This window comes from Ornithodoros turicata, unplaced genomic scaffold (assembly GCF_037126465.1).
Source record: "Ornithodoros turicata isolate Travis unplaced genomic scaffold, ASM3712646v1 ctg00001458.1, whole genome shotgun sequence".
Lineage (NCBI taxonomy): Eukaryota > Metazoa > Arthropoda > Arachnida > Ixodida > Argasidae > Ornithodoros > Ornithodoros turicata.
The window spans coordinates 21,126-32,147 of NW_026999623.1; the positions used below are offsets into that span (position 1 = coordinate 21,126).

The 11,022-nt window shown below is 43.7% G+C and overlaps 1 protein-coding gene across 1 annotated transcript; it reads right to left on the reverse strand.

The window, feature by feature from the left end:
• Positions 1 to 212: 212 nt before the first annotated feature.
• On the reverse strand, positions 213 to 1,042 carry LOC135377039 (uncharacterized). Its single transcript, XM_064609390.1, has 3 exons — positions 605 to 1,042; positions 364 to 441; positions 213 to 317 (listed from the first exon to the last, which is right to left on the reverse strand). Exons 1-3 carry the CDS (start codon positions 1,040 to 1,042, stop codon positions 213 to 215), a joined length of 621 nt encoding a protein of 206 aa, XP_064465460.1.
• Between the last annotated feature and the right edge of the window lie 9,980 nt (positions 1,043 to 11,022).

An 11,022-nucleotide genomic window follows, 5' to 3' on the forward strand; every position in this document is an offset into this window, starting at 1 on the left:
GAGTACGTGAGACAATAGCTTCTGACATAGTAATGCAAATCATGTGCTCTCCAACACTGCTTCTGACACATAATCATGTGCACATATGTTTACTATACCTGGACAAGTGCACTCATCCTGTCTATGATTTTTTTTTGTCCCGCCACCAATTGTCGCTGCTGCTCGAGGACATCAGTGGCAATGGATGGCGGAATCCGCCGCCTTCGCCTGCGTCACGGTCTTATTGTTCGCTGTTGCTGCTGTTGTTGCTGTTGCTGCTGCTGTTGCTGTTGCTGGGGTTCGCTTTGAACCTCAGCAGCTTCAGATGAGGCCTCCCCCTGTGAGCCATAAAACATTGTGGTACAATACCATCCGAGGATGTACTTGAGCAGTCTTATGTACCACTGCTGGTGTTGTCACTTCTGTGGCAGCAGACGTTGATGGCAGTGGCTCTGTGTCACTCTGAAAAATAAAGACATAATGTTGTCCCCAAAAGAATAAAGCAAGACCGAGAGGCTAAAGCACGTTGATTCTTCTGATGCAAAATCCAGGTTGATATAATTGCTTTCAGTTTTATGACGTGGCATATTTGTCAGCTCTGATTGTGACATGATGTACCACTTACAGCTGCAGCAATAACTATAGGCACTGCCGCTTCTCCTCTGGAGGACACTTGAACCCCTCCTGCGAAGTCGGTCACCGTGTCCCAGCCGATTAGTGCCATGACACGCTGATCGGTTCCAGACAGGAGGGATACAATGTCCACTGGTGCAGCACCTGGTCCGGGAGCAATGAAGCCACTGCCCCCTCCTGTGGCGTGCATTTTTTCAGATATGAGCCTCGCTCTGTTTCGGACTCTGTAGCGCCAGTCCTTCCACAACTGCTGCCACCCCTTCCCATCCTTGTGGAGTGGCCCAACTGCGTTCAGATGGGCAGCAATATTCTCCCACTGGGCTCTCCTTTGTGTTGCAGTTTCTCCCTCGAGGAACGTCCTCTTGTTACACAACTGTGGCGATTCCTCGAGGACGCCTAACAAAAGCATATGTTGCTGATGTAACGCCATCTGTAAAAAAGGGGGAAAATATGCTATGTAGTGGACAAAAAAAGAAAAAAAAAAGGAATAGTCATGCGTTTTAATTAAAAGTATTCTCCTGCCAGCCTGTGGTTTGTATCTGAGTGCCAATGCTAATCACTATTGAGCTATACTTGCGAATTCTCACTCAAATGTTCACCCAATTTGTTTACAGTAAGTAGAAAATTACATTGTGCACAAGTTTAATGCCAGCAAAATATTCCCAACTTCAGTTAGAAACCTAAAGTTAACGTTAAACTTAACGCCTACAAACCAATAACTTTGTTGTCATGAACACCGAAAGTCAGGACCCAAGGTAATTGAACTAAACTACGAGTAACTGTGATACCAACTTGTTGTGAACTTTACTTACGTTGCATAACATCGTACAACGTCAGTTACTCACTCACAAATGATTTATGTAACTGATTTGCACTTACCACGAAGTTTTCGCTGTGGATGTGAATGCCGATATGAAGCGACTAACTCGATAGCAGACGACAGTGCTCTGTGCTGTTATTGGTTATAAGTTGATTTAAAAAGTTGCGGTAAAGGTGGACACATTTCTCCAATACAGCAGCACTTTATTTCTGAATGTCAACAAAAGAACATGTATGATTTTTATTTTATTACATTTACTTCCAGCCTTATTGCTGTTCCAACAGGCACCTGTTGCAGAGAGTTATTGCGGGTTCGCGGTTGGTTGTCGCCAGCCGCGATGCGCACTCAAAAGATGGCGTTCCTTGCCATGCGTCGGCTGGCGGCGGCACACCGTCGGTCACACGCGCAGCGCCGACTGTGAGCGGAGCAATTGCGAGCTCGCGAGCTCGCGAGGTGGACGGGAACGCGCCCCAGTGGCGGGGTCGTAGACTCGTCACACTTCGTTGTCGTCGTTTATGCAGTCATCCACGGCATCTCTTGCGAAGATTGCTGTTCGATGTGCACCTGCGGGCGTACTTCGTTAAGTAAAAAGAATAATGAATTCACGACTTTAGTGTTAAAATCTTTAAGGGAATTTTCTATTTTGATGTCCACGATTTATTGGATGTAAATGCGTAACTAACGCTGTTGATGTTGTGACGGTATTGTTGAAATGCGAACTGGCTCCAGTGGCGAGGTCGTAGGCTCGTCACACTGTCGTTGTCTTCGTTTATGCAGTCATCCAAGGCATCTCTTGCGCAGATTTCTGTTCGATGTGCACCTGTGAGCGTACTTCGTTAAGTAAAAAGAATAGTGAATTCACGACTGTAGTGTTAAAATCTTTAAGGGAATTTTCTATTTTGATGTCCACGATTTATTGAATGTAAATGCGTAACTAACGCTGTTGATGTTGTGACTGTATTGTTGAAATGCGAACGGGCTCCAGTGGCGGGGTCGTAGGCTCGTCACACTGTCGTTGTCTTCGTTTATGCAGTCATCCAAGGCATCTCTTGCGATGATTTCTGTTCGATGTGCACCTGTGAGCGTACTTCGTTAAGTAAAAAGAATAGCGAATTCACGACTTTAGTGTTAAAATCTTTAAGGGAATTTTCTATCTTGATGTCCACGATTTATTGAATGTAAATGCGTAACTAACGCTGTTGATGTTGTGACTGTATTGTTGAAATGCAAACGGGCTCCAGTGGCGGGGTCGTAGGCTCGTCACACTTCGTTGTCTTCGTTTATGCAGTCATCCACGGCATCTCTTGCGAAGATTGCTGTTCGATTTGCACCTACGAGCGTACTTCGTTAAGTAAAAACAATAGTGAATTCACGACTTTAGTGTTAAAATCTTTAAGGGAATTTTCTATTTTGATGTCCACGATTTATTGAATGTAAATGCGTAACTAACGCTGTTGATGTTGTGACTGTATTGTTGAAATGCGAACGGGCTCCAGTGGCGGGGTCGTAGGCTCGTCACACTTCGTTGTCGTCGTTTATGCAGTCAACCACGGCATCTCTTGCGAAGATTGCTGTTCGATGTGCACCTACGAGCGTACTTCGTTAAGTAAAAAGAATAATGAATTCACGACTTTAGTGTTAAAATCTTTAAGGGAATTTTCTATTTTGATGTCCAAGATTTATTGAATGTAAATGCGTAACTAACGCTGTTGATGTTGCGACTGTATTGTTGAAATGCGAACGGGCTCCAGTGGCGGGGTCGTAGGCTCGTCACACTGTCGTTGTCTTCGTTTATGCAGTCATCCAAGGCATCTCTTGCGAAGATTTCTGTTCGATGTGCACCTGTGAGCGTACTTCGTTAAGTAAAAAGAATAGTGAATTCACGACTGTAGTGTTAAAATCTTTAAGGGAATTTTCTATTTTGATGTCCACGATTTATTGAATGTAAATGCGTAACTAACGCTGTTGATGTTGTGACTGTATTGTTGAAATGCGAACGGGCTCCAGTGGCGGGGTCGTAGGCTCGTCACACTGTCATTGTCTTCGTTTATGCAGTCATCCAAGGCATCTCTTGCGATGATTTCTGTTCGATGTGCACCTGTGAGCGTACTTCGTTAAGTAAAAAGAAAAGTGAATTCACGACTTTAGTGTTAAAATCTTTAAGGGAATTTTCTATTTTGATGTCCACGATTTATTGAATGTAAATGCGTAACTAACGCTGTTGATGTTGTGACTGTATTGTTGAAATGCAAACGGGCTCCAGTGGCGGGGTCGTAGGCTCGTCACACTTCGTTGTCTTCGTTTATGCAGTCATCCACGGCATCTCTTGCGAAGATTGCTCTTCGATTTGCACCTACGAGCGTACTTCGTTAAAGGTGAGCTACGCCGATTTCCCGATGTGTTGGAACGGTTGTGATATTCAGAACGAGCACATCCAACTGCCCCCGATACACACCTTCGTTTCTCAATTTTGTCTTCCTATTACGAAAATTAATTCATCAAAGAAACCAAAACAAGCCATGGGCGCAGCCATTTTTGTGACGTAGATGGGATAAACCTGCTCCATCTACGTAGATAGAGAATCGTGCGTCTGATTGGATGAAAGCTGAGGCTTTCTCTGGCTTCCCTGGCGTCTTCTCCCGTTTGCGAGGAAATCCAGTTATGGCCGCCGGCTACGATGAGCGTTTCGTCCGAGGTAATCCCGAGAACTATTGAACGATGGAAACAACAACCGCGAACTCACCTCAACATCATTTTCAGCGTGAAATTGTGATTATGTGCTCGAGAACTTCGCAGTTCAACCGTTCAGCTGCCATTCACATCAACCCGTTTGCTGCTTTTACTACAAGTGCAGGAATGGGAGCGATTGAGCAACAACGTGAGACTTTGTGATCGTTTGAGCACACACCTGCAGAGGACTGGTCTTCAAAGAAAGAAGGCCGTATTTCTGCCCATGCACATCGTGCGATTGCCAGGCTTGTTACACGAGATACATATATTGTGCAGCATCATAGCGCGACTGCAATGAACGACGTAGGAATGTATCGTGACCACTCGAACTGCCTTCGTTGAACCATTCGTCGGTTATATAAAAGTGCTCATTAGAGTTGCCCCGCACAACAACTGTTGGATGTAGTTTTGTAGTGTGTTGTTTATCTCGTAGAGCGCATCGCGGCATGTAGGTCGAGAGGCCTTATACGTATTTTTTGCATGTTTACTTGAGTGTGCGCATTGTTCTATACCACACAGGCCATATTTCATTCATAATAGTTTCGCAAATAAACACGTACGGGTCGATCTCATATTGCTTTTGAGTTAGGCATAGTGTCTTCAAATCAGGGTATGTGTACCCTGTTTGCTGGGCCCAACAGATGTTATTAAGGGTAGTGCAACATTTCCCACTTCTTGAACCATGCTAACATTGCCAGAATAAGGAACATTACACTGTGCTGTGTATTCCACACTCAGTTGTCTCGCGATGTAAACCCCCAATTATTATATTGGGTACTCCACATGTTCACCAAGTCAGCACTTCCCATATCCTATTTTTTTTAAACATGTGCTTAAAATTGCACAACTGCCACTCAAGTAACTTTGCCACCAAATTAGTCAGTGACAAAAGGTACATGTACTTTATCACAAATTTAATAACCTTAGTGGAAATGGTGGATGGTGTCCTCTGCCTGGTACGGTGCACTTCATAGCAAAATACACAATAGTCCAAATGTTTTCCTTGTCCACAAATGCCCTGTCAGAGCTGGAAGACTCTTATCAGAATGGGGAAGCAGGCTTGCTTGCCCAGAGAAACAAATATGAAACTGCAGTGCTCAACGTAAATAACTCCATGCTCAGCAACTAAGGCTGGTGATGCCGAAGACCTAATATTTCTAGGTTAAAAGGAACAAAAGAGAAAAGACCACTGCAGCATATTAATGTTGTTTCAAAAGTATACCACCACAAAATTTGTGAGAGGCAGTTGGTGTATTTAGTTATGTTGGTCGCCTCCTGCACCAATTTTTAATAAGATTCAAATGCGTTGCTACCAACCAGGACCTAAGCCTGACATATGATCTAATAATAATAGTATCTATCTATGACCTATATGGACCTTCACCACTAGTTTGGTCTAGGCTTCACACGTGGCTTCTAGTGAAATTCGAAGCTGCTCTGTAGAGCTGACAGGAGACTTGCAGAGTAGAGAATTTATTTATATTTTCCAAAGAACATGTAAAAAACAATGTGCTGTACCAACTGTATTCAAAGAAATACAAATATACTTCGTTTGAGCTATGTGCATATTAGCAGATTACGGGTGACCGATGACACACAATGGGCGTCAAGGGTGAGAACACAAGAATACTACCACTGCAAGCACTGTCCTGAAATTGTAAGTCACCATTTGTCAGAAAGCAATGACCACATACAGCCTAAGGATCATATTGAGCTCCTTCCATTATTCTTTTTATTGACAGCATGTTGGCTGCCATCCAGTCCATGAAAGTGACCCTTATCGTTGAAAGAACGGTTCAACAGCAAGCGAGCTGGTGATAGTGTCCATAATGGCGAGACCTGAAGAGGAGATACAAGAAAGGACATAAACACGCTATGTTGAGACATTGTGTGTGTCCCTTCCTATCCCTTGTCTCAGGGTTTTTCGCTATGGACCTTCATGGTGTTTCCTTCGGCAAACTTTACATATTTTTATGTAGAATTGTGAAGGTACAGCCAGGCGCTGTTAGCAAATCACACAGTACTTTTCTTGAATCAAGAATCCATGGAAGGTACACAGTCATCTTCAGCATTGCACACATATATGGTACATGTTAATCACTTTGGAATGTCAGACATGTCATGGAGGCCGGCACATGATTAGTGGTGCTGAACACACAACTATTTGTCATAGTTTAGGCATAAAAAGCAGTTTTGTCACCTGCATGTTGAGGAAGATGTATCTCTACATGCTTTGCCATGACACAAATATATGAAGCAACAAATGTACCCTCTACTTTATTATGGTTATTAGTCAACACTGCCAAGAATGTGGGAACACAGTCTTGTACCACCTACACTCTTCAAAATGACATTCACACACGACACATTGCAGGTCAACGAGACTCCAGAATGATGTCCTCTCCCTCCCCATTGGCTGAGAACATTTTTCTACTACTTTGCATAATGGGAAGTTAGTACAAGAAACGTACACATTCCTTTTTTGAGCAAATCAGTATTCAGCGCGTTACCATACTGTGGTAGGCCTGCAGTGCATTACGTGGTACAGCACACACTGTAAGAAATTTCACCGTAGAACATGTCCCCCATTCTAATGACAGTCTTCTCCAGTTTTTCAAACTGCCATTTCCCATAGTGCTTTATGGTATGACACAGTATTTCTAAATCTTTACTGTAGTTTACTGGTTGTAGCAGAAAAAAGACACCACTGTTTCCGATCACAGGACGCACGCCATAAGTGCTATACGGAAACAGTACATGCTGCTCTCTAGCAGTTGTTAGTGTTTGGACATCGTACGGTGCATGCAGGGTAAATTCCATGGTTAAAATATCCAAACGTGAACAACTGTTCGATTACATGATGTAGAATGCTCTGTAGTACAGTAAAACCTCCAAAGTCGGACACCTCCCTACCTCGGACAACTCCCCATGATTTCATTGCACGGGCAGGCTCCCATTGAAACTACATGGGGACGAAATTCTCTATGTCGGACACCTCCCTATCTTGGAAGTAGGATAGGGTTTTCCCTGCAAAGTCGGACAAAACCCTGGCCAAATTACCTCAATGTCGGCCCATCTTTGCACCAAAAAGACCCAAAATGAGCCAGTGGCCTTGACTTTTGCCCCTTTTTTCCCCTATTCTGGTCTCAGCAGTTTGTTGCTTTAGTTTTTCGAGTCCAAAAACAAGTGCTGTCAGTCTACATTGTAATTCTTTACGTGAGCACTTGTCTTCAGTTTGTCTAGAGCCTTTGAACGAGCACTGCACCAAAGCTATGAGAAGTAGGCTGATGCTTCAGAGACAAGTCCTTGCCGCTCGAAAAGCTCAGGATGTAATGCCATTGAGTAGAATCTGAACGGAATTGAATATAGTAAAATCAGTAATAATTATCAGTGAAGAGTGGGTAGAGGTACCACTACCAGGCACCACCACCAGGTACCACTAAGGACCTTAAATTGAAGAAGGGGGACACTTCTCACAGCTGTGATCTCTTCCATTTTTTGTTGCCGTCATATTCTGTAACTCGGACACCTCTATACGTAGGAGACGCTTCGGCTGCACTGCGGGTGTCCAACATAGGAAGGTTTCACTGTATTTATGTTCCGTGTCATGTGACCACAAACAATATATGCTTTTGCTCATGCTGCACAGCACAGGCGAACTGAGCTGCATGTGAGGATAATAACATGAAACCCGAGGCGTGGAGGAAAAGGCATGACTTTACGGTCTCTGTGTCTGTTGTTTCATGTTGTAGTTGCGTACCAGCTGGTCTGTACATGAGAATAGGTTTGATGCATTGTACACGCACGATACACATGAAGTACGTGGTGTGTTGTGATAGTAATGCCACTGCCAATTGAAGAATAATGCTCCAGGTGGATTGTTTCGGTACAATCTTGAACTATGCATACCAAGGGGTAGGGCATCTGCGTGACAGGTTTACCTGGAAGTAAGAATGTAAATGTTAGCTAAAGTCATTGAATAATTAACATTATCAATATACTGCTGCAGATCCTACCAACAATAGCACACAAGATGCTCCAATATGCTATGCAGGAATGTCTCTGTACTCACAATATTAGTACAGCAGCTACAGAAAGGCATAAAACTAGTTTTTGTATACATGATACCACTTGAATGCAACACAAGCTTCTGCTGCACCTGAGAAAAAGTATGTACTGTTGCACACATTATGCTGTTTGAATGTCTCGAAAAACATAATTTATGACCGAAAGACATCAACTGGAAGATTTCGATTTACCTTAGTCAAAACTGAGAAAAAGTATGTGCTGTTGCACACATGAAACTGCTTGAACTGCCCTTGAGCGCTCTGGAAGAACACCTTATTTGTGACCAAAATACAACAGCTGAGCGAACATTGAATTTATACCTTACTCAAAATACACAAGATGTGCTGCCGTGCATGTGATACGATGATACTGCTTAAATGTACTCTGAAAGCGCTGGCACCTCAGGCATGGTTGCTCTAAGCTAGCGAGCAACAGCAAGGGTATACGAACACAAGAAGTCGAGCACAAGTGGTGGAATGCACTTGATTAATCAGAAAATGAAATGTCTCAGTACCAGGTGTCACTGTTCCGTCAACAAAAACAGATGAACTTTGAAGGGGCGTCTGGTTGGCACTGGTGACAGCCTTCAGATTGAAACCCTGACGGTGATAGTTGAGACGTGGAGTGCAAGCTTTTCGGTGGTGCCAGAATGCCTGCGAAATCATTTAACAAATAAGGCAATTCCAAATCTGTACTGAGAATACACCCGCTGGGGCGTAATCTCAAAGGATGAAGCAGTAACTGACAGATAGCGTATTTTTCTCTTCTACGTGATGCAATTTGCACCGCATGACTGACTTGTCTAACATTACGCGTCTTACCTTTATCTGCTGCCTAGTCCTGCCCCTGCAATCTCCTGCTGCAGATAAGGTTGGCACGGCATCCCGGACGAGACATCTTCGGCTTCTTGTGAAACAAGTTGCGCATTGCTTCCGTAACATTCGTATGAGCCAGATGAACAGATCACTGCTTTCGAAGGTGGCACCCAGTCGGAGTTGTAACCGATTGTTGCAGTCAATAGATTTCTCTTTCACCTTTCGGAAAATTGTGGTTTGAAACATTGGAACTGCATGCTGAAGTGTTCTTGCAGACGGGAGCAAAACGCTCACGCATTCTCGGCACGCAGCACAGAACACGAATCACACCAGGAAGTCTGTACTGGCCTAGCAAATGCTTTGCAGTGGAAGGAAGCAAAACTCACGTTCCTCGTGGGTTTAGTGAAGTCCAGAAATATACTGGCTCCCTAATAGCGAACTGTTTATCACTTCCCCAATGTGAATCTGCGCAGCAGACGGCTCGGCAGGAGAAACTGGCCGGCTTGGCGGAAGAAACCAAGCCAAAAGTCATGCCAAGCCGGAGCGCGGGCAGACCACGAATGTGTCGTCGACACAGGGTTTGCGGGCCACAAGACGGGATGTCAGTGAAACAAAAAAATTCACTTTTTCGGAAAACCGCGAGGAGTTTGGGATAACTGTTTTGCATACATAATCAGTGTTCCCTTATGAACACATCGTGTGAGTACCATTCCATTCTGTAACACTCGAAAATCGGCGTAGCTGAGCTTTAAGTAAAAACAATAGTGAATTCACGACTTTAGTGTTAAAATCTTTAAGGGAATTTTCTATTTTGATGTCCACGATTTATTGAATGTAAATGCGTAACTAACGCTGTTGATGTTGTGACTGTATTGTTGAAATGCGAACGGGCTCCAGTGGCGGGGTCGTAGGCTCGTCACACTTCGTTGTCGTCGTTTATGCAGTCATCCACGGCATCTCTTGCGAAGATTGCTGTTCGATGTGCACCTACGAGCGTACTTCGTAAAGTAAAAAGAATAGTGAATTCACGACTTTAGTGTTAAAATCTTTAAGGGAATTTTCTATTTTGATGTCCACGATTTATTGAATGTAAATGCGTAACTAACGCTGTTGATGTTGTGACTGTATTGTTGAAATGCGAACGGGCTCCAGTGGCGGGGTCGTAGGCTCGTCACACTGTCGTTGTCTTCGTTTATGCAGTCATCCAAGGCATCTCTTGCGATGATTTCTGTTCGATGTGCACCTGTGAGCGTACTTCGTTAAGTAAAAAGAATAGTGAATTCACGACTTTAGTGTTAAAATCTTTAAGGGAATTTTCTATTTTGATGTCCACGATTTATTGAATGTAAATGCGTAACTAACGCTGTTGATGTTGTGACTGTATTGTTGAAATGCAAACGGGCTCCAGTGGCGGGGTCGTAGGCTCGTCACACTTCGTTGTCTTCGTTTATGCAGTCATCCACGGCATCTCTTGCGAAGATTGCTGTTCGATTTGCACCTACGAGCGTACTTCGTTAAGTAAAAACAATAGTGAATTCACGACTTTAGTGTTAAAATCTTTAAGGGAATTTTCTATTTTGATGTCCACGATTTATTGAATGTAAATGCGTAACTAACGCTGTTGATGTTGTGACTGTATTGTTGAAATGCAAACGGGCTCCAGTGGCGGGGTCGTAGGCTCGTCACACTTCGTTGTCTTCGTTTATGCAGTCATCCACGGCATCTCTTGCGAAGATTGCTGTTCGATTTGCACCTACGAGCGTACTTCGTTAAGTAAAAACAATAGTGAATTCACGACTTTAGTGTTAAAATCTTTAAGGGAATTTTCTATTTTGATGTCCACGATTTATTGAATGTAAATGCGTAACTAACGCTGTTGATGTTGTGACTGTATTGTTGAAATGCAAACGGGCTCCAGTGGCGGGGTCGTAGGCTCGTCACACTTCGTTGTCTTCGTTTATGCAGTCATCCACGGCA